This window comes from Entelurus aequoreus, linkage group LG16, assembly GCF_033978785.1.
Source record: "Entelurus aequoreus isolate RoL-2023_Sb linkage group LG16, RoL_Eaeq_v1.1, whole genome shotgun sequence".
Lineage (NCBI taxonomy): Eukaryota > Metazoa > Chordata > Actinopteri > Syngnathiformes > Syngnathidae > Entelurus > Entelurus aequoreus.
In genome coordinates, this window is record NC_084746.1 from 15,087,085 (window position 1) to 15,112,139 (window position 25,055).

Sequence of the window (25,055 nt, forward strand, 5' to 3'; positions counted from 1 at the left end):
ACTGACATAAATACACCTACAATTAAAATTAAAATATTTAGAAATTATAAATTAAATAAAAACATAGAAAAAACTAGCAGCGGTAAAGTTTAGATCCATGAAGGAAAGAAGAAAGTGAATGAATGTTTATAAGTGAATACATTTACATATGTATACCGTATTTTCCGCACCATAAGCCGCACCTAAAAACCACAAATTTTCTCAAAAGCTGACAGTGCGGCTAATAACCGGTGCGCCTTATATATGGATTAATATTAATATTTATTTTCATAAAGTTTAGGTCTCGCAACTACGGTAAACAGCCGCCATCTTTTTTCCCCGTAGAAGAGGAAGCGTTTCTTCTTCTACTGTAAGCAACCGCCAAGGTGAGCACCCGCCCCCGTAGAAGAAGAAACGCGCGGATATTACGTTTCATTTCATTTGTGTGTTTCTGTAAAGACCACAAAATGTCTCCTACTAAGAGACACGCGTACAAGGCTCCACTGACTTTTGATATTCATGTGAACCGCACTGTGGATACAACGGGAACACGTACGGTGAATATTCGCACCACAGGGAATGAGAAGTCGTCCTTCACTGTGGTTCTAGCTTGCCATGCTAACGGCCAGAAACTTCCACCCACGGTGATATTCAAAAGGAAGACCTTGCCAAAAGAGAACTTTCTAGCCGGCGTCATCATAAAAGCTAACTCGAAGGGATGGATGGATGAAGAAAAAATGAGCGAAGAGACCGGGTGACTTTTTTCACGCAGCTCCGTCCCTGTTGATCTACGACTGCATGCGCGTCCACATCACAGATGGTGTCAAAAAACAAGTGAAGCACACCGAAGAAGAATAATTCGAGGGATTTGTGGATGAGGAATAACTTCAGAAAGTGAGCTTTAAATGTTTATTTTGTGTGTTGTGTGACACTAACGTATGAGCAACGCTGAGTTATTGATGTTGCTATTGCTCTGCACTATTTTGAGTGTTACTATTTTTGTGATTGCACATTTGCACATTACATTTTGGGAGTGAACAGAGTTAGAACGCTGGTTTGTAATATATTATTAAAGTTTGACTGACCTATCTGACTGTTTTGTTGACATTCCCTTTAGCGTAGCGTAGGTGCGGCTAATAACACGGGGCGGCTAATAGGTAAACAAAGTTTTGAAATATGCCATTCATTGGAGGTGCGGCTTACAACACGGGGCGGGGCGGCTTATGGTGCGGAAAATACGGTACACATTTTTTTTCTTTTTTTTATTAATTAAGTAATATATTTATTTAAATTAATTACTTAATTAGTTTATGACAACCTTTTTCCAAAACACAATATAGAATGTGAGATATAACAGGATAATGCATACGTTTATAATTTTTTTCAAAACGCTCACAAAGAATTGGGACCCCAAAAATGTACTTTGGGACCCCATTTTGAAAATTCCTAGCGCCAACACTGCTGTCAACAGAGTACAAAAAATGCTTTATTTAAATAAATATATTATTTATAAAGCAAGTTCGAGTACCATTGGCAAATTTTCACCTAGTCCCAGGCCTTGGCACGCATATATGTGTCCTCTTTTTGGGATTTCAGAATATTGTCAGCCTAGTCTAGGACAACATGTAAAAGCCAGAGCTGGAAGACCCTCCTGCCTCGTTAAGATCTCCCGTTTGGGAACACTTCGGCTTCGCGGTGCGATACAACAATGGAGGACGAGAGGCGGACAAAACGAAAGCAGTTTGCCGACACTGTTCAGCAGCAGTAGGGTATGCTTCTGGCAACACGTCAAACATGCTAACCCGTTTGAAGCAGCACCACCCCCAAGTGAACATCACTTCAACGAAGAGAAAGACGGGCGTCGTGCAAACACCGCATTCAAGCAGCCTCTCCTCGGCGAGTCAGGCGGGGCTAAAGCAATAAATGTTTTTCCTGCTACCTCCGTGCCCAGTGAAAGTGTATTTTCCACAGCTGGAGACATTGTAACTGCAAGCAGGTCTGCTCTTTCTGCAGACAATGTGGATAAACTGATTTTTCTGGCAAAAAACATGAAGATTGAGTGAAGGTCACCAGGGTTAAAGGCTGGGGGGGAAAAGAAAAGTTAATCTGAGGCTGAGTTGACTTGAAACTGTTTAATGTTGCACTTTTTATATGTAGAAGAAAAGTTTTGTCATTTTATTTAATCTGAGCAACAACTTGAGGAGGTTTAATGTTGATTAACGTGGACCCCGACTTAAGTTGAAGAACGTATTGGGGTGTTACCATTTAGTGGTCAATTGTACATAATATGTACTGTACTGTGCAATCTACTAATAAAAGTCTCAATCAATCAATCAAAAAAACCACTTTATATGTAGAAAGGTTTTGTTAAGAAACCATTCTGAGCCTTATCTTATTTAGTTTTTATTTTGTATATGCTGACCACATTAACCCTGGCTATGGACCCTGTGTGTATATGTATGTTATTATTGTGCTTAGCATTCATGACTGCCTGCTGTTGCACTGATCAGCCTAGTGGTGGCTCACATCCATCACACACACAGCTATTTCTATTTTTGGGCAGAATTATTATAGTGTTCCCAATGTTAAAAGGATAAAGTCATTGTTTACAAATTTGGTAAATAAATAACCAGAAAATTTATATTTTTTTGTTTTCTTACTGTACCGACAATGAACCGAACCATGACCTCTAAACCGAGGTACGTACCGAACCAAAATTTTTGTGTACGGGTCGGGGCGTGGTTAATAGGGGAGTATATTTACAGCTAGAATACACCAACTCAAGTATTTCATACATATATATATATATATATATATATATTATATTATATATATATATATATATATATATATATATATATATATATATATATATATATATATATATATATATATATATATATACATGACTTTCAGTGAATTCTAGCTATATACATATATATATATATATATGTATGAAATACTTGACTTTCAGTGAATTCTAGCTATATATATATATTTATTTTATTATACATATAAATAAAATAAATACTTGAATTTCAGTGTTCCGGGGGCTATCCAGTAGATGGCAGTATTGTCCTGTTTAACTTCTCCTCCGTTCATGACTCGGCCACCGTGTTCAATGGAGAAGTCTGTTTTACAAAATGTACAGGCAACATAATTACATACCCCTTCCCGTTCGAACTGTCCTGGATGAACTGAAATTCTTGTTTCCATTCGTTTTGGAACTTGCAAGCGTATTTCTTCATCTTGCTCGTCGACGGCGTCGCCATGTCTGTAACTTCCTCGTTCTTCTGCTTCGTCTCCCTGTTGTGTGCGCAGTTGTGCACTCTACTCTCTAAAAGCCGTAGATGTTATGACGTCATTGGGCAGGCAAGCTGTTTATATTGTGGGAAAGCGGACGTGAGAACAGGCTGTCCCCACTCAGGTCCGCATTGAGCTGGAGGGGGCGTGGCCTCCAGCTCCGGCTGAATACCGGGAGTTTGTCGGGAGAAAATTTCTGCCGGGAGGTTATCGGGAGAGGCGCTGAATACCGGGATTCTCCCGCTAAAAACGGGAGGGTTGGCAAGTATGTGTTATTGTAATATTGTATCTTCTAGAATCATTCTTTTTAAACATTTTCATATACACTTGAACATGTGAATAATGTACATTATAATATTATCTGCCCTGTGATGAGGTGGCGACTTGTCCAGGGTGTACCCCGGTCCCCGCCTTCCGCCCAAATGCAGCTGAGATAGGCTCCAGCACAACCCCCGTCGCCCCGAAAGGGACAAGCGGTAGAAAATGGATGGATGGATAAAACTTAATAAGATAAGGCTCCGAATTGGTTTCTTAACAAACACTTTCTACATATAAAGTGCAACATTTCTACATATAAAGTGCAACATTAAACGGCTTCAAGTTGTTGCTCAGATTAAATAAAAATGATTTTTCTTCTTTTATAAAAAGTGCAACATTAAACAGTTTCAAGTCAACTCAGCCTCAGATTAATTTTTCTTTCCCCCCCCAGCCTTTAACCCTGCTGACTTTCACTCAATCTTCATGTTTTTTGCCAGAAAAATCAGTGTATCCACATTGTCTGCAGAAAGAGCAGACCTGCTTGCAGTTACAATGTCTCCAGCTGTGGAAAATACCCTTTCGCTGGGCACGCAGGTAAGCAGGTATGGCGAGGTAGTGCCTGGCTAACTTGGCAGTAAGAGGATATATGGGCTCATTGTTCTTCCACCATAGAAGTGGCTCAGAATCTAGTTCAGGGGTCACCAACGCGGTGCCCGCGGGCACCAGGTAGCCCGTAAGGACCAGATGAGTAGCCCGCCGGTCTGTTCTAAAAATAGCTCAAATAGCAGCACTTACCAGTGAGCTGCCTCTATTTTTTAAATTGTATTTATTTACTAGCAAGCTGGTCTCGCTTTGCCCGACATTTTTAATTCTAAGAGAGACAAAACTCAAATAGAATTTGAAAATCCAAGAAAATATTTTAAAGACTTGGTCTTCACTTGTTTAAATAAATTCATTAATTCTTTTACTTTGCTTCTTATAACTTTCAGAAAGACAATTTTAGAGAAAAAATACAACCTTAAAAATGATTTTAGGATTTTTAAACACATATACCTTTTTACCTTTTAAATTCCTTCCTCTTCTTTCCTGACAATTTAAATCAATGTTCAAGTAAATTTTTTTTTTTTATTCTAAAGAATAATACAACATTTTTTAAATTTAATTCTTCATTTTAGCTTCTGTTTTGTCGACGAAGAATATTTGTGAAATATTTCTTCAAACTTATTATGATTAAAATTCAAAAAAATTATTCTGGCAAATCTAGAAAATCTGTAGAATCAAATTTAAATCTTATTTCAAAGTCTTTTGAATTTATTTTAAAATTTTTGTTCTGGAAAATCTAGAAGAAATAATGATTTGTCTTTGTTAGAAATATAGCTTGGTCCAATTTGTTATATATTCTAACAAAGTGTAGATTGGATTTTAACCTATTTAAAACATGTCATCAAAATTCTAAAATTAATCTTAATCAGGAAAAATTACTAATAATGTTCCATAAATTATTTTTTTTAAGTTTTTCTCTTCTTTTTTTCGGTTGAATTTTGAATTTTAAAGAGTCGAAATTGAAAATAAACTATGTTTCAAAATTTAATTGTCATTTTTTTCGTGTTTTCTCCTCTTTTAAACCGTTCAATTAAGTGTAAATATCATTAATTATTAATAATAACATAAAGTTAAAGGTAAATTGAGCAAATTGGCTATTTCTGGCAATTTATTTAAGTGTGTATCAAACTGGTAGCCCTTCGCATTAATCAGTACCCAAGAAGTAGCTCTTGGTTTCAAAAAGGTTGGTGACCCCTGATCTAGTTGAATGCCTGAGACTGCCTTGTATGAGGCAACGTGGACTTTCACCAGCTGTAAAGTAGGCTTGTCTCCTACCTGAGTCGTGAAGAGCTCACCAAGCAGTTCAGTCATTGCAGACTTCTTGACAGGTGGAGATGATTCAGATTCCCCGGAGAGTTCTGGTCCTGAGGATGAACTGGCTGCTGGCCTCCTCACTCTGCAAATAAAATGACAAAAAAAGTACTATTACTAACAAAAAAAGTCATTTTCTACAAATAAAAAACATAATACCTTTTCTTCCATTGTCACCAGCTCTGTGATGAGGCAGGTGTAGATTTGGGTCTTGAACCTGGGGTGAAGGGCTGTGCATTTGTGGAGGAAGTCTTCACATTCAGAGGTTGTCTCTGATGGCAGCCTTGATTTGACGAACAGTTGGACTGTCTTCTTCACCGGGTTCCATAGAGTTCAGTACCGTGGTTTTGAGGGGCAGGATCATGGATGCTGAAGGTGCGGCTTCAGTACTAATCAGTGTGATGGTTTTCTTAAGCGGTTTAAGGACCTCAGCTATCTCCTCTGCCTTCCTCACATCCTGGTCAGACAGTGTGGTTATATCTTGAGGGCCTTTTCTGTCGGTGCTGACTACACTGGTGCTGGGTGTTCTAGGTACCTTGCCAGCATGTCGTGACTGGACTTCCATCGGGTGACGACGTCCTGAATAAGTGTGTGCTGCGGTACACCAAGCATCTCCTGTTTGGTTTGAGTATGTTGAGCTACAGTGAAAGAAAGAGACATTCCTTCTCACTCTCCCTAGCAGTCTGGACACTTGGTTGAGATCTGTTGCTTTCTGTGCAGCTACATTTGTTGTGTGAGCGAAGCATCCAATTTGGGGGCCCGGATCAGCTTCTTTCACTGCATTTACAATATTTCTGGCATTGTCTGTTGTGACAGTAATTGTTGTTCCTGGCCTCTCTAGCATCCACTCCAACAGTCTCCTTAAATTTTCAAATCCTTTTCAACCCATATTCAGTTGAATGCACTACAAAGACAAGATATTGATGTTCAAACTCAAATTTTTGTTGTTGTTGTTGCAAATAATAATTAACTTACAAATTTCATGGCTGCAACATGTGCCAAAGTAGTTGGGAAAGGGCATGTTCACCACTGTGTTACATGGCCTTTCCTTTTAACAACAATACTATGAAGCCACGTTGATGTAACACGTGGCTTGGCATTGTCTTGCTGAAATAAGCAGGGGCGTCCATGGTAACGTTGCTTGGATGGCAACATATGTTGCTCCAAAACCTGTATGTACCTTTCAGCATTAATGGCGCCTTCACAGATGTGTAAGTTACCCATGTCTTGGGCACTAATACACCCCCATACCATCACAGATGCTGACTTTTGAACTTTGCGCCTAGAACAATCCGGATGGTTCTTTTCCTCTGGTCCGGAGGACACGACGTCCAGTTTCCAAAAACAATTTGAAATGTGGACTCGTTAGACCACAGAACACTTTTCCACTTTGCATCAGTCCATCTTAGATGAGCTCAGGCCCAGCAAAGCCGACAGCGTTTCTGGGTGTTGTTGATAAACGGTTTTCGCCTTGCATAGGAGAGTTTTAACTTGCACTTACAGATGTAGCGACCAACTGTAGTTACTGACAGTGGGTTTCTGAAGTGTTCCTGAGCCCATGTGGTGATATCCTTTACACACTGATGTCGCTTGTTGATGCAGTACAGCCTGAGAAATCGAAACTGCTTACGTGCAGTGATTTCTCCAGATTTTCTGAACCCTTTAATGATATTACGGAGCGTAGATGGTGAAATCCCTAAATTCCTTGCAATAGCTGGTTGAGAAAGGTTTTTCTTAAACTGTTCAACAATTTGCTCAGGCATTTGTTGACAAAGTGGTGACCCTCGCCCCATCCTTGTTTGTGAATGACTGAGCATTTCATGGAATCTACTTTTATACCCAATCATGGCACCCACCTGTTCCCAATTTGCCTGTTCACCTGTGGGATGTTCCAAATAAGTGTTTGATGAGCATTCCTCAACTTTATCAGTATTTATTGCCACCTTTCCCAACTTCTTTGTCCCGTGTTGCTGGCATCAAATTCTAAAGTTAATGATTATTTGCAACAAAAAAAAAAGTTTATCAGTTTGCACATCAAATATGTTGTCTTTGTAGCATATTCAATTGAATATGGGTTGAAAAGGATTTGCAAATCATTGTATTCTGTTTATATTTACATCTAACACAATTTCCCAACTCATATGGAAACGGGGTGTGTAGATTTGCGCTGATGTATTGTTCATAAATGGCCCTAGTTTGCAGAACATGGCTTGCAAAAGTCCAGTCAGGGTCCATGTGATTGGCAGTCACAGTTATGTAGCTCTGGATGTCCATCCATCTGTTGTGAGGGCAAAGCCTGATGCAGATGACAGATCCTGGATAACAGCAGATTTAGTTTTCTCAAAAAAGGCCCGGTATGATTTTCTGGCTGAAATGTGGGCGAGAAGGTACTTGATATCGTGGCTCAATTACCTACATCATGTGTTTTAAAGCCAGTGTTTTCCACCACTGAATATGGTCTTAAATCTGCTGCTATAAAAACATTTGTTATAGCTTTAGCCCTTTCTGACTCGCCGAGGAGAGGCTGCTTGAATGCGGTGGGTAGCTGGGTTTGCACCATGTTCGTCTTTCTCTTAACTGAGGTGAAGTTCACTTGGGGGTGGTGCCGCTTTAAATGTGTTAGCATCTTTGATGTGTTGCCAGAAGCGTACCCTACCGCTGCTGAAAAATGTCGGCAAACTGCTTTCGATTTGTCCACCTCTCGTCCTCCATTGCTATATCGCACCGCGAAGCCAAAGTGTACACAATGTGCGTAACGCTACTTAATATGTCCGTGTGGAAACTCGTTCGGTACACCTGCGGACCGAACCGAAACGGTTCAATACAAATACACGTACCGTTACACCCCTAATATACAGACATATATATATATATACACACACACATACTGTATATACACACATATACACATTATATATATATATATATATATATATATATATATATATATATATATATATATATATATATATATATATATATATATATATATATATATATATATATATATACATATATACAAACCTCAATTCCATATGAGTTGGAAAATTGTGTTAGATGTAAATATAAACAGAATACAATGATTTGCAAATCATTTTCAACCCATATTCAGTTGAATATGCTACAAAGACAACATATTTGATGTTCAAGTTTGTTTGTTTTTTTAAATAATCATTAACTTTAGAATTTGATGCCAGCAACACGTGACAAAGAAGTTGGGAAAGGTGGCAATAAATACTGATAAAGTTAAGGAATGCTCATCAAACACTTATTTGGAACATCCCACAGGTGAACAGGCTAATTGGGAACAGGTGGGTGCCATGATTGGGTATAAAAGTAGATTCCATGAAATGCTCAGTCATTCACAAACAAGGATGGGGCGAGGGTCACCACTTTGTCAACAAATGCGTGCGCAAATTGTTGAACAGTTTAAGGAAAACCTTTGTCAACCAGCTATTGCAAGGAATTTAAGGATTTCACCATCTACGGTCCGTAATATCATCAAAGGGTTCAGAGAATCTGGAGAAATCACTGCACGTAAGCAGACCTTGGATCCCTCAGGCTGTACTGCATCAACAAGCGACATCAGTGTGTAAAGGATATCACCACATGGGCTCAGGAACCCTTCAGAAACCCACTGTCAGTAACTACAGTTGGTCGCTACATCTGTAAGTGCAAGTTAAAACTCTCCTATGCAAGGCGAAAAACGTTTATCAACAACACCCAGAAACGCAGTCGGCTTCGCTGGGCCTGAGCTCATCTAAGATGGACTGATGCAAAGTGGAAAAGTGTTCTGTGGTCTGACGAGTCCACATTTCAAATTGTTTTTGGAAACTGTGGACGTCGTGTCCTCCGGACCAAAGAGGAAAAGAACCATCCGGATTGTTATAGGCGCAAAGTTGACCTCCATACCATCTGTGATGGTATGGGGGTGTATTAGTGCCCAAGACATGGGTAACTTACACATCTTTGAAGGCGCCATTAATGCTGAAAGGTACATACAGGTTTTGGAGCAACATATGTTGCCATCCAAGCAACGTTACCATCGACGCCCCTGCTTATTTCAGCAAGACAATGCCAAGCCATGTGTTACATCAACGTGGCTTCATAGTAAAAGAGTGCGGGTACTAGACTGGCCTGCCTGTAGTCCAGACCTGTCTCCCATTGAAAATGTGTGGTGCATTATGAAGCCTAAAATACCACAACGGAGACCCCCGGACTGTTGAACAACTTAAGCTGTAAATTAAGCAAGAATGGGAAAGAATTCCACCTGAGAAGCTTCAAAAATGTGTCTCCTCAGTTCCCAAACGTTTACTGAGTGTTGTTAAAAGGAAAGGCCATGTAACACAGTGGTGAACACACCCTTTCCCAACTACTTTGGCACGTGTTGCAGCCATGAAATTCCAAGTTAATTATTATTTGCAAAAAAAAATAAAGTTTGAGTTTGAACATGAAATATCTTGTCTTTGTAGTGCATTCAATTGAATATGGGTTGAAAAGGATTTGCAAATCATTGTATTCCGTTCATATTTACATCTAACACAATTTCCCAACTCATATGGAAACGGGGTTTGTATAATATATATATATATATATATATATATATATATATATGTGTATATATATATATATATATATATATATATATATTCATAACTTTTATGGACAGAATTTCTAGGCGCAGTCAGGGCGTTGAGGGGATCTGGTTTGGTGGCTGCAGGATTAGGTCTCTGCTTTTTGCAAATGATGTGGTCCTGAGGGCTTCATCTGGCCAGGATCTTCAGCTCTCACTGGATCGGTTCGCAGCTGAGTGTGAAGCAACAGGGATGAGAATCAGCACCTCCAAGTCCGAGTCCATAGTTCTCACCCGGAAAAGGGTGGAGTGCCATCTCCGGGTTGCGGAGGAGACCCTGCCCCAAGTGGAGGAGTTCAAGTACCTCTGAGTCTTGTTCACGAGTGAGGGAAGAGTGGATCGTGAGATCGACAGGCGGATCGGTGCGGCGTCTTCAGTAATGCGGACGCTGTATCGATCCGTTGTGGTGAAGAAGGAGCTGAGCCGGAAGGCAAAGCTCTCAATTTACCGGTCGATCTACGTTCCCATCCTCACCTATGGTCATGAGCTTTGGGTTATGACCGAAAGGACAAGATCACGGGTACAAGCGGCCGAAATGAGTTTCCTCCGCCGGGTGGCGGGTCTCTCCCTTAGAGATAGGGTGAGAAGCTCTGTCATCCGGGGGGAGCTCAAAGTAAAGCCGCTGCTCCTCCACATCGAGAGGAGCCAGATGAGGTGGTTCGGGCATCTGGTCAGGATGCCACCCGAACGCCTCCCTATGGAGGTGTTTAGGGCACGTCCGACCGACAGGAGGCCACGGGGAAGACCCAGGACACGTTGGGAAGACTATGTCTCCCGGCTGGCCTGGGAACGCCTCGGGATCCCCCGGGAAGAGCTGGACTAAGTGGCTGGGGAGAGGGAAGTCTGGGCTTCCCTGCTTAGGCTGCTGCCCCCGCGACCCGACCTCAGATAAGCGGAAGGTGGATGGATATAAATATATACACACGTGTATATATATATATATATATATTAGGGCTGTGAATCTTTGGGTGTCCCACGATTTGATTCAATATCGATTCCTGGGGTAACGATTCGATTCAAAATCGATTTTTTTTTCAATTCAACACGATTCTTGATTCGAAAAAGATTTTTTCCCGATTCAAAAGGATTCTCTATTCATTCAATACATAGATTTCAGCAGGATCCACCCCAGTCTGCTGACATGCAAGCAGAGTAGTAGATTTTTGTAAAAAGCTTTTATAATTGTAAAGGACAATGTTTTATCAACTGATTGCAATAATGTAAATTTGTTTTAACTATTAAATGAACCAAAAATATGACTTATTTCATCTTTGTGAAAATATTGGACAGTGTGTTGTCAAGCTTGAGATGCGATGCAAGTGTAAGCCACTGTGACACTATTCTTTTTTTTTTTTTTAATAAATGTCTAATGATGTCAATGAGGGATTTTTAATCACTGCTATGTTGAAATTGTAACTAATATTGATACTGTTGATAATATTCATTTTTGTTTCACTACTTTTGGTTTGTTCTGTGTCGTGTTTGTGTCTCCTCTCAATTGATCTGTTTATTGCAGTTTGAGTGTTGCTGGGTCGGGTTTGGTTTTGGAATTGGATTGCATTCTTATGGTATTGCTGTGTATTGTTTTGTTGGGATTGATTAATTAAAATTAAAAAATAAATAAAGAGAATCGATTCTGAATCGCACGTGAGAATCGCGATTCGAATTGATTTTTTCCCACACCCCTAATATATATTACATGTATATTTTATAAATATATAATATATATATATGCATGTTTTGTTGAAACCGGCATTGCTTAAATTTTTCAGGAGGTAAAAAAAAAAAGATTTCACAACATTCTTCTCTCAGTGACCATATTTATTTGAAAAACAACTAACAAGATGGAGGCCAAGGCGTGTGAAACTGACAGGTTGTATGTTTCTGCTCCACAGCGTCTGGTCTGCACCACATAGTTTGAATGGGCTCTGCAGAGACAGGAAGTCAGAACATGAATCTAAGACTAAAAGTGATATACAACAATTGAAGAGTTGTGTTGGCATCAGACTAGTTTAACCACAAATGTATGCAAGTCATGAAGACCTAAAGTGGTGTATTTACTGGCACATAAGCACACAATTCAGATTATAACTCGGCACGGGCCCATTTTCAGGATGATAAATGACAAATAAGTGTTCCAGTGTGGATAAGTCATCATGAGCATACTTGAAGAGCTTTCATGCTTCATCAGTTGCAGTTGCAGTGTGTCTTTGTGCTGGAGTGCCAAGACAAGAACAGTGTCCTTCATTAAGTGTCTGCTAGCATCACACAGTGCAACTAGTTAGCATGTAACATGGACAAAATGACCACTAAACCAAATAAATGCCATCGCACCAATGTGGGAATATTACAGTTCAAACCTCTGGAACAAGAGGACTATCAACAGTTTGCCAAATGTGCGTGACTACAAGTACAACCACCTGACAGTCCACTCACTTGGTGTTGGGTGAAGAAGGTGAGCACAAACTCTCCCAGGAAGTGTTAATCCATGCTGACATTTAATATAGTTGTAAACATTTGACATGTCAGACTTAAATCTACATGACTTGATCATACATCTGATTATACTGCAGGTGGAAATATTTCAGCACCCCACAAGTCAATTATGTTTCAGGAGCTACGATTCAATTAAAAATCGATTAACGGTGCATGTTTACATTTATTTTGTTTCACTAAACAAGCGTTTATCACCTGCAACCTTTAAAAACTGTTCATTTGTTCACTGTTCATAACATTCATTAAATTAATAGATGTGTGAAAAGGGGAATGTAAGTGAAGTGACTCACTGTAGTCACAACTTTTACAACTGTCTGCTTTACTTTATTTACAAGAAATAAACCGATTATCAACAGTTACTAATTTGAAAATTACATCAATTATTCCTCCCTCTAGTGTTTATATTTTGACACTGCACTTTTAAGAAGGTCCAAACTTGTCACTTAAGTCATGTACAATTACCTGCATGTTCAATATTCAAGTCAACACTTTATTTAGCTATTTTATTTATCATAGTTGTGTATGTTTGACACCACTAACCCACTCGACTCATTTTATTGCTTTTGGTTGGGATTTTTTTCCAGCTCAGTTCATTTATTTCATTAATTAAAAAAATTAGAGGAATAAAATAAAAATAACATTTAGGTAAAATATGAATAAAAAAGAGCAGAAAGAAGTTAAACTTCTAAAATCTGCCTTTTATTTTCACAAATACAATTTACTTTCAATGTTGGCGAATTCAAGGCCATATTTTCATTTTACAACAATTAAAACAACAATGAAGAAATAATTCTACTCAGTCATATATGTTCATCATTATTTTTATACAGAAAGATGTATATTATTTTATTCCACTGTCAAGACAGTTCCATAAACTAACACCTCTGATTGAAATACTTATTTCCATTGTCACTGTTCGAAATTAAAGATCTCACTTCCTTTCACATTATAATTACTTTCTCCTTTTACAAATCTGTTTTGAATGTTTGGAAGAAGTGTTGCATGTGCGTAGTACATCAAAGTTTATGATATTATACTCTGCTAGTTGATGAAATGTTAATAGATGCAAGTGTTTGAATATTGTGCCCGTGGAGTCCCTGTGTGCATTTCCACTAATGATTCTAAAGGCTCTCTTCTGCAGAAAGAAGATTGGATGTAAATATGTTTTACAGGCACTAGCCCACACTTCAATACAATATTTTACATATGGAACAATCAGTGAGTTGTACAAAATATACAGTGATTTTTGACTTAGCATTTTTTATCCGAGTGCAACATTTTTCTAACAAAGTATATTTTCTTGTTAATATTTGTTTGGTTTAACTTGGAGATTTCAAAGTTTACATTTCAATTACAATGTTAATATACAATAAATACAAGTGTATTGCATTTCAAAGGATATTATGTATTATATCAGTGGTTATTTTGATCTGAAAAATGGCAATGATATTGTTGTACAGCAATATTTTGTAGGTCAATATATTGCAGAACAAAACATGTTATCGGCCCAGGTCAAGTAATAATATCTCAGCACTTGGCTGCAAGTAGCTCACCTATCGCAGCCTCCTGGCTTCTCTTTCAGACTCCAGAAGTGTCAGCACATCTCCTTCCCTGACTGGGCCCTTCACGTTCCTGATGATGGAACGGTTGCTGTCATCCATGAACTCAACACGGACCTGCCAGGAAAAACATACATTCATTTATTTAAGCATATTAGTCGTGCAGGTTGTAGAGTTGTCCCGATACAGATATTTTGATACCGGTACCAAAATGTATTTGAAAACTTTTCTAAATAAAGGGAACTACAAAAAATGGCATTATTGGCTATATTTTAACAAAAAATCTTATGGTACATTAAACATATGTTTATTATTGCAATGTTGTCCTTAAATAAAATAGTGAACATACTAGACAACTTGTCTTTTAGTAGTAAGTAAACAAACAAAGGCTCCTAATTAGTCTGCTGACATATGCAGTAACATATTGTGTCATTTATCTACCTATTATTTTGTCTACATTATGAGGGACAAACTGTAAAAATGTATTATTAATCTACTTGTTCATTTACTGTTAATATCTGCTTACTTACTCCTTTAACATGTTCTATCTACACTTCTGTTAAAATGTAAGAATCACTTATTCTTCTGATGATACTTTACATTAGTTTTGGATGATACAACAAATTTAGGTATCGATACGATACCAAGTAGTCACAGGATCATACATTGGTCATATTCAAAGTCCTCATATGTTCAGGGACATACTTCCTGAGTTGATAAACATGTGAATTTTATGTAAAAAGGAAAAAAGATTTGGTGACGATAAAAAATATTGATGTAATCATAGTACTTTCGACTAGATACGCTTTTACTTGTAGGCATTTGTTAACATTCGGGGCGCTACTTTGCTGTTAGCGGTGAGCTATTGTATCCTCCTATGGTGTGTAGTGAAGCATGTTTAGCTATTACTCGTCCTGCAGTGATAATGTTACTTGTAAGAAACTTTCTTTGTCCCCATGGAGGAGAGGATTAGTCATTTAGAAGTAACCAAAACACTGCAGACTGCGGATGGACGTAAGCTGCTGGCTAGCGAGCCATGTCTTAAAGCACCTCTTCCTGAGGGCGTTTCAGTGTTATAACTTCACCTTTATCTTTACTTTGAGGCCAAAACGCGTCCGTGCTCCCTTTTCTGTCTACACACTGTCTGCTTGTAAGTACTCTGTGTACGTGCACTGCCGAAAACGCTCCTCTGCTCGTAAAACCAGCAATCTCACACCCGTAAACAAAATAAAAATTGGGAAACCATCCATACATTTTCTACAGCTTGTCCCTTTCAGGGTCATGGGGGGTGCTGCATTCAGGCAGTAGGCGGGGTACACCCTGGACAAGGCGCCACCTCATCGCAGGGCCAACACAGATAGACAGAACCGGTACTTTTCAAAAAGAGTATAATACCGTTTTTGATTAATTAATACCATGATACTATACCAGTACCGGTATACCGTACAACCCTAGCAGGTTCTAATAATGGAGATCTACCAGCAATTTATTACAAGCATAATCCAGGGGTATGCTCTCTAACATCTATATGGGCAGGTGCAACCCTACACTATATGGTGATAAACCTAATTTTGCACCTAATCGGGTATGTGACAATCGGCCGCAGACCTCCTGACCTCCATTGCAGCGGTGGCATGTGCCCACTCAGATCATTATTTCATTGTGGGGGAGGCTAATTTTGGTACCAATTAAAAAGAGCACTGAGGTTGATTACGTAAGTCACGTTTTCAAAATTTCCGGGTCTGATTTTTCAAACCGCCATTAATCAAACCAAATTTTACATCTCAAAATCATACAAAAATACACCCAAAAGGTAAGTTTGCAATAGAATAGGATAGGTCTTTATTGTCATTGCACAAGTACAACGAAACTTTGTTTTCAGCACAAACCAGAAATACTTCATATTTGTATATATACACACTAATATATTTGTCCTGTGACCATGAAAAATTAAAATCTATAAGGGTTTGATGCCGCTGCCATAAAAATCCACAAAAATTGTGTTACAATACATCCAGAAAATCTCCACTATAGTCAGATATCATCACTAGATACTGATGATGTTAAGAAATTATCTTTGTCGATACCATTATGGAATCCTCTTATCAAACAGATTCCTTATCGAATCCAGATAGGTTGTTGTGTGCGCACCGAGTTCCAAAAGCCGTAGATGTTATGTGACTGGGCCGGCACGCTGTAAAAAATAAAGAAAAGCCGACAAACACATCACCAACATGGACGAGGTGCCGCTCATTTTCCACATCCCGGTGAAGCACTGGAGAAGAAGGGGACCAGCACGGTAGCGAATCGATACGCACAACGGGGCAAGAGAAGTCGGCTTTTACTGTTGTGCTAGCTTGCTATGCTAATGGACAGAAACTGCCACCTATGGTGATTTTCAAGGGGAAGACGCTGCCGAAAGAAGTTTCCACCTGGAGTCATTAAGGCATGACGAAGTAACTCCAATCGCTGGACATCATGGGTGTAAACAGGACGTTCAAAGTGAAGTTGTGAGCGTCATGGGAGAGATTGAACACAGACGAACACAGCTTCACCAAAACTGGGAGGCAGCGTCGGGCGAGTTACGCCACAATTTGTGAATGGATCGTGGATGCTTGCACTGTTGTTCCAGCTTCCACAAAAGCCGGCATTTTTCTTTCTTCTGCTCGATCGCCGTTTTCTGCTGCATATTTCACTATGGCCAGCTTGTAATCTGCAGTATATGATTTCCTTTTCGGTGCCATTTTTGTTTAGCCCTTCTCAGTTTTTATAAGTTACCGCCAATATTGAAATAATCAATTTTAATAGCTACGGACGTAGCAGCAGTTAGCATCCTATGACGCACAATGCACTTCTGCCATGACCCGTCCCCGCCCAATTATTATTGGTTGACGTGTGTGACGATTGCTGACGTGTGTGTGACGATTGCTGACATTTGCTTCGTCTCTTACGCGAATGAGATAAATAATATTATTTGATATTTTACGGTAATGTGTTAATTTCACATTCAGTGAAGGAAAAAAGACACTTTTTTATTTCAACCGTACTTCCCGTCAAAAGCCTAAAGACTGACCGCACAGTTCCTGTCTTCACAATAAAAGTGCTGCTCCATCGCGCCTGCGCTAACAAAATAAGAGTCTCCGAAAGCCAGCGCAAACAAGTTAGCAAGCTACGGAGTTTGCCACCAATGTATTTCTTGTAAAGTGTATAAAAACGAATATGGAAGCTGGACAAATAAGATGCCAAAAACCAACCACTTGCATGTGGTATTAGACAGAAAGGAGGAACTTTTTTTCTCCTCCATTTGAAAACGTGGACGTTATGAGCACTACTGTCTGATTCCAATCAATGCAAGTAATCAGAATCAGGTAATACACCAACGGCAAAATAAATATAAATTATATACTGTATATATAAATGTATGTATATATGTATATATATATGATATGTGTGTGTATGTATATATGTGCACAGTGTGTTCTCAGGTGCAGCCCACACCTATCAGTTTATGATTTGCGTAAAGCCTAACTTATTTTCCTTTATAATCTCTGCCTACTGAGCCTATGGTGCTGTTAAGTTATTGTGGCTCAATTTGTCTTAATTTTTTTATGTTCATGTATTTTTATTTAATATATATTATTAGTTTAGTTGCTTAAGAGATATTCCTGGCTCTGAATTTGCTCATCGCTATTTTTATGTTTTTGTGCATTATTTGTTGCCGCCGTCATTAAACGAACAGGTTACTCATCAGTTACTCAGTACTTGAGTAGTTTTTTCACAACATACTTTTTACTTTTACTCAAGTAAATATTTGGGTGACTACTCCTTACTTTTATTTAAGTAATAAATCTCTAAAGTAACAGTACTCTTACTTGAGTACAATTTCTGGCTACTCTACCCACCTCTGGTAGGGGGGTGTGTGGTCATTAAATATGGATTCTGATATATGTTCTCACAGAAAATTAGCCAAAGTCAGTGAGTCTCAGTTTGAAAAATTAATTAATTGTATCATTTTACTTTTAATAAAACATGAAAACGGGTCCAACAGACCCGAACACCGCACAGGGTTAATTCAGGCCAAGAAGCGACTGATTATTCAACCTCAAAAATACTGAGCTCACTTAATGTTCGCCTACAACAATCGCTTTTCCAAAATATACAGTGTTACTAAAAAAAACTATTGATTTAGACACTGCCAGTCACAACATTAATCTAAAGAAGTAATAAACACCGTCAAATATGAATCGACATTTTGGTTGTAGCATACCTGTGTACATTGTCCCTGGGAGCCAGTTCTTCCCAGCACCCTGGTAACCTGCAAGTACAACATTAAATATTACAACATATGTCCGTCATGTTTAGCTTTGCAGACAAATTAAAACAAAGACAACACCAATACTTTGAAGCCGCTAGCTTAGCACGAACTAGCTTAGCATGTGGGCTAGCACGACCAGGCCGCCATGATGAACGTCCGAGCGGGGACGATTTGCTAACTAATCCGACCAAGGAGTAGTATTTAACTCCGATAGTTCGACTCTATTTGAAACATTAGCGTGTATTGTAGATATATATTCACGTGGAATTGAATAACGGCGTGTTTGTGTTATATTTCCTTACTCTTGCGAGCTTGATCGGCTGCACGCGGCTGGCATCCATGTTGGAGGTTAGACCGGAAAGAACGTCACACGGCAGGCGGAAGTACTATAACGCTTCTGTTTATTAAAAGCATTTTATTAAAATTAACTAAATGTAAATTATTTTAGTATTTAATCCGTGTAGCTCCGCTTGTATTCACGATTGAATACAAACATAATAAACTATTTTAAATATTATTTCGCTGGTGCCATTATTTCGGGCTGTACTATAATTCTGCGTGGGGGGAACTTTATAATTACACACATTTGATTATGTACTGACATAGCTATTATGTGTTAGTATCCTTATTTATAATGATGCTTACAAATTAATTACATTTTAAAATTTGGTGTAAATATAAAAGTATAAAGTATAATGCTGGATTTCTTGCCTTAATCTGACAGATTTGTGTAAATATACAGTATTACAAATGTATGAATTTGCATAATTTCGATCGCGTATTTTCTTATTGTATTCTGCACATTTTGGTACTTTTATTGATATTTGCCGTTTATTTTTTCATACTTACCTATGTAACCTATTTTTATGGGCTTGCCTCATTGTGATGTGATTGTCTATTACCAATGTTGGTATATTCATTATTCCTACATTGTTGATACAAATTATTGTTACAGTGTAATAATTATTGTTACCTATGGTAATGCCACTATGATACAACATCTGTATTATAATCCTTGAACAAAGTAACAGTGAACTCATGTGAATGATCACTGAATGGAGAACTGGGGGTGGGATTAAATAAATGATCTTCTTTCCACTCCCTTTCAGGCAAAACTGGACAATCATGCATTACATACTATACATTACCTTTTGCACTATATTCATTTTTATTATTATGTGTTGTCAACTTTGTACTTCTTTATGTCATTGCCTGAAATAAATAAATAATGAAGTTCCTGTTATAATATGTTATACAGTATATGCCTTGAGCTCTTATTTTGAAGGCGCTCAGAGCGGAAGTGGTGACACGTTGTAGTGGAGCGGAGGTTTTGAAAGAAAGGAAATAAAGTGGCCCTAGTGTAAAACTGGAGCCTCCGTGTTTGTTATACTGTATAAAACTACAAAATAACAAACACGGAGGCTCCAGTTTTACACGAAGACCATTTTATTTCCTTTCTTTCAAAACATCCGCTCCACTACAACATGTCACCACTTCCGCTCTTAGCGCCTTCAAAATAAGAGCTCAAGGCATATACTGTATAACACAGGCCTTGGCAATTATTTTGACTCGGGGGCCACATTTAGAGAAAATAATGTGTCTGGGGGCCGGTATATCTATTTTTAGGAGCACTAATACAAAACTTCACAATAATGTCTGATTGAATGCTAAAAACGTTATGACAGACCGCCTTAAAAAACGTAATGGAATTTTACATGTTTCTATGAACGATAAAACACTGAATATTGACAAAATATGAACGTCAGGCTATATATATATATATATGTATATATGTGTGTATATTATATATATATATATATATATATATATATATATATATATATATGTATATATATATATATATATATATATATATATATATATATATATATATATATATATATATATATATGTATATATGTGTATATATATATATATATGTGTGTGTGTATATATATATATGTATATATATATATATATATATATATATATATATATATATATATATATATATATATATATATATATATATATATATATATATATGTATATGTATATATGTGTATGTGTATATACTATACTTTGTATAGTTCAAGGGAATGTCTGGCGGGCCAGATTGAAAAGCTTAACGGGCCGCATGTGGCCCCCGGGCCTTAATTTGCCCAGGTCTGGTATAACAGCTTATAACAGGAATTTAACATCACAAAGAGGCAAACCCATAAAAATAGGTTAAACCAGGAGTGTCAAAACGTTTTCCACTGAGGGCCGCACACTGAAAAATCAAAGCAAGCCGGGGCCATTTTGATATTTTTTATTTCAAAAACCAATATAATATATGTATAAAAAATATACATTTAGGTCTCCACTCAGGCAAAGGGTTTTGGTAAAAAAAATATTTAAAAATTGTTGCTATTTAGTATTATTATTATTATTATTATTATTCGAGGTTTAAATCTCTAGATCAACATTAGGTCTATCTGTCAATATAACGTTGTTAAAGATTTAAGTTTTGTGATCTTTTTGTCCAAAGAAATACTGTTTTTTATGGAAAAAACACAAAATATGCAATATTTTCACCCAATAAAAATTTTAAGTGGAATATTTGAGATTATATAATAATTGGAGCCTTAAAAAGGTCAATAACTCATAACAACATTGATTTTAATTAATTATTCTTTTTTGAGCAATGACACTTAAAAACAAAATTCCCACTAAAATGATTGGGGATCCAAAATGGTCAGACTCATTAAAGTGTTAAAAAATAAATTATAATTTGTTTTTATTTTCAACACAATGATCTCGAGATCAACTTTAGATCTATCCGTCAATTATAAGTTTTATTGTTGTTTATATTTTTTGTTTGTTCATTTTAGGCCCTTCTTTAAAAAAACTAAAAAAAAAAGTTTTTTATATGGCAAACACAAAATATGCAACATTTTCCCCCAAAATATCTCAAAGTGGAATATTTAATGTGATGTAATTGGAGCCTTGAATAGGTCAATAATTCATAATGACATTGATTTTGATTCATTATTATTTTTTAAAGAAAGAAACAGCCTGCATGGCAGCTTTGTGTTATTAGAGTCAACATTGCAACATTTTCTTGTTACGTTTGCTCTTTTATACCACTTTTTATGTTTTGTTTAGTTTTTTATCGTATTTTTAGAATGTGTCGTAGGGCCGTTAAAAAATTACCTGCTGGCTGCAAATGGCCCCCGGGCCGCACTTTGGACACCCCTGGGTTACACCTACATATGACATGGTCATTCAAAATTACAAACCATGGTATCATATACAGTTTGCAACTTGCTCAAAGTTACCTTTTCTGAACCAAAAAATAGAACAAAAACACTACTAAATGGATATGTTTTTAAGGGTAAGTGGGGTATGTTGCACCGGGCTTTTGTAGAAGTAAGATGAGTTATTTTCTGCCATTTAAATATGTATGGCGGTACATTTTTTTTTTTTTACACTGAATTTATGTAACTATTTTTTTTTTGCGTTTGAATTTTGTGAACGGAATTTTTTACGTTAAATTAGGCTGACAATTTCATCCGGAAAAAAAACAAAAAAAAAACATTTTGTGTTTTCACATTCAGTGCTGAAAAATTCGCTGCTTCAAAAAGCAAGACTCCATCCATCCATCCATTTTCTACCGCTTATTCCCTTTGGGGTCGCGGGGGCGCTGGAGCCGATCTCAGCTACAATCGGGCGGAAGGCGGGGTACACCCTGGACAAGTTGCCACCTCATCGCAGGGCCAACACAGATAGACAGACAAGATTCACTCACATTCACACACATTCATTCACACATAGGTTGATTGAAAAGCAAGACTCACTTCCGGTAAATTAAGACTAAGGCAATCGATCCTGTCTCAGATCCAGCCAATGAGGTGTGAAGTTTGAAGTCACATGACACGGGTCTTGCAAAACTGCATAACAAAGGCAGTTAACTGGGCTACATGGTCTAAATACAACATCATTAACATTTCAATACGGCCCACTGGATGTTTTTAATCTATAGAAATTATTACAATGGTTAGAATCTGCTTTTTTGAGTGACATACGACACAAAGCTCTGCTTCATGCAGAACGGGCACTAACAGAGTGGGCGGGGTTTATTTACAGAGCAAAAAAGCCAGATATGAGTATCAGATGGAGGCAGATTTCCACAACAAAGTTCTGCAGAACAGTGATATTTTTACGAATAAATGGATGCTTTTTTTTTTTTTTTTACCTTTGGCGTTTATGTTTGTTGCATCCTTGTTGTTCTTGCTGGATTATAAAAGATGTCGATCAAGGAGGTGGTCTGGGAAGCAGAGGAGCAACATTCATAATTGTCAATATTCAGTGTTTTATTGTCCATAGTTAGTATTGTAAATCACACATTCTGTATTTTTATGAACATTCATATAATTCAGTAAAAAATTTTAAGTTTATTCCATTTTTGAGATGGTCTGTTTAATTAAAAAGGATGCACATTGAATAAGACACTCTGAATATACATGGGAATACAGAGTGTGGAATTTACATACTAACTATGAACAATAAAACACTGAATATTGAGAATATATGAACGTCGCTCCTCTACTTCCCAGACATCAGGGCCACCCCCAGCTTAGCTTCCAGTGGGTCCGCCGTCGACGCCATCTGGTCCACTGCCAACGCCACCTTCGCTTCCGGTGGGTCTGACATTTGTTGTTATTTTGCTTGTGCTTGTAATTGCACTTCCTTGTGTTACCTGTGAGTATTAAAATCCTCTTTCCTGCATGCTGTATCCTGTCCTTTGTACACAAATGCAATTTTATTGTCTGAATGCCATCTAGAACATTTTAAAAGTGTTACTTGAATACATGTAATTTATTTGCACAAAACTTTAATCTTAAGTTTTTTCAGGTTGCATTTAGGAGCGAAATTTGCTAGCGAGCACACCTGTCGGAGTCTCCTCACTTATTTTTGATCTTTGATATTTTGATCTGATCACTGATTGTATAGCGGTGAAAGTAAAAAAGCTCGTACGGTTAAAACACAATTCAAGATTAATTTATTGTTTTCATGATTAATGCGATAATTTTTTGTGATTAATCACATGGGTTAACTGGTGACAGCCCTAATTAAAAATATTTGTATTATCCACTGCTGATCATTCTACATGTATCAGCTAATATGACATATATAGAATCATGTTTAAAGGCCTACTGAAATGATTTTTTTAAATTTAAACGGAGATAGCAGATCCATTCTATGTGTCATACTTGATCATTTCGCGATTTTGCCATATTTCTGCTGAAAGGATTTAGTAGAGAACATCGACGATAAAGTTTGCAACTTTTGGTCGCTGATAAAAAAAAGCCTTGCCTGTACCGGAAGTAGCGTGACGTCGCAGGTTGAAAGGCTCCTCACATTTCCCCATTGTTTACACCAGCAGCGAGAGCGATTCGGACCGAGAAAGCGACGATTACCCCATTAATTTGAGCGAGGATGAAAGATTCGTGCATGAGGAACGTGAGAGTGAAGGACTAGAGTGCAGTGCAGGACGTATCTTTTTTTCGCTCTGACCGTAACTTAGGTACAAGGGCTCATTGGATTCCACACTTTCTCCTTTTTCTATTGTGGATCACGGATTTGTATTTTAAACCACCTCGGATACTATATCCTCTTGAAAATGAGAGTCGAGAACGCGAAATGGACATTCACAGTGACTTTTATCTCCACGACAAAACATCGGCGAAGCACTTTAGCTACAGAGCTAACGTGATAGCATCGGGCTTAACTGCAGATAGAAACAAAAGAAATAAACCCCTGACTGGAAGGATAGACAGAAAATCAACAATACAATTAAACCATGGACGTGTAACTACACGGTTAATGCTTTCCAGCCTGGCGAAGCTTAACAATGCTGTTGCTAACGACGCCATTGAAGCTAACTTAGCTACGGGACCTCGTCAGAGCTATGATAAAAACATTAGCGCTCCACCTACCCCAGCCCTCATCTGCTCATCAACACCCGTGCTCACCTGCGTTCCAGCGATCCACGGAGCGACGAAGGACTTCACCCGATCATCGATGCGATCGGCGGCTAGCGTCGGATAGCGCGTCTGCTATCCAAGTCAAAGTCCTCCTGGTGGTGTTGCTGCAGCCGCGCTCTAATACACCGATCCCACCCACAGGTTTCTTCTTTGCAGTCTTCATTGTTCATTAAACAAATTGCAAAAGATTCACCAACACAGATGTCCAGAATACTGTGGAATTTTGAGATGAAAACAGAGCTTTTTGTATTGGATACAATGGTGTCCGAATACTTCCGTTTCAACGATTGACGTCACGCGCATACGTCATCATACATAGACGTTTTCAACCGGAAGTTCCGCGGGAAATTTAAAATTGCACTTTTGTCTATCTGTGTTGGCCCTGCGATGAGGTGGCGACTTGTCCAGAGTGTACCCCGCCTTCCGCCCGATTGTAGCTGAGATAGGCTCCAGCGCCCCCCGCGACCCCGAAGGGAATAAGCGGTAGAAAATGGATGGATGGATGGAAGTTAACCCGGCCGTATTGGCATGTGTTGCAATGTTAAGATTTCATCATTGATATATAAACT

The 25,055-nt window shown here is 38.1% G+C and overlaps 1 protein-coding gene across 2 annotated transcripts; it reads right to left on the reverse strand.

Annotated features, from left to right (window-relative positions):
* Nucleotides 1-11,887: 11,887 nt before the first annotated feature.
* rps28 (ribosomal protein S28) lies at nt 11,888-18,864 on the reverse strand. 2 transcript variants are annotated; one of them, XM_062023452.1, is made up of 4 exons: nt 18,760-18,864; nt 18,410-18,457; nt 14,137-14,259; nt 11,888-12,015 (listed from the first exon to the last, which is right to left on the reverse strand). In XM_062023452.1, exons 1-3 carry the CDS (start codon nt 18,796-18,798, stop codon nt 14,137-14,139), a joined length of 210 nt encoding a protein of 69 aa, XP_061879436.1. In that variant the 5' UTR covers nt 18,799-18,864; the 3' UTR covers nt 11,888-12,015. The 2 variants fall into 2 exon arrangements, with proteins under 2 accessions (XP_061879436.1, XP_061879437.1); XM_062023453.1 differs by lacking the exon at nt 11,888-12,015 and adding an exon at nt 12,141-12,302.
* Between the last annotated feature and the right edge of the window lie 6,191 nt (nt 18,865-25,055).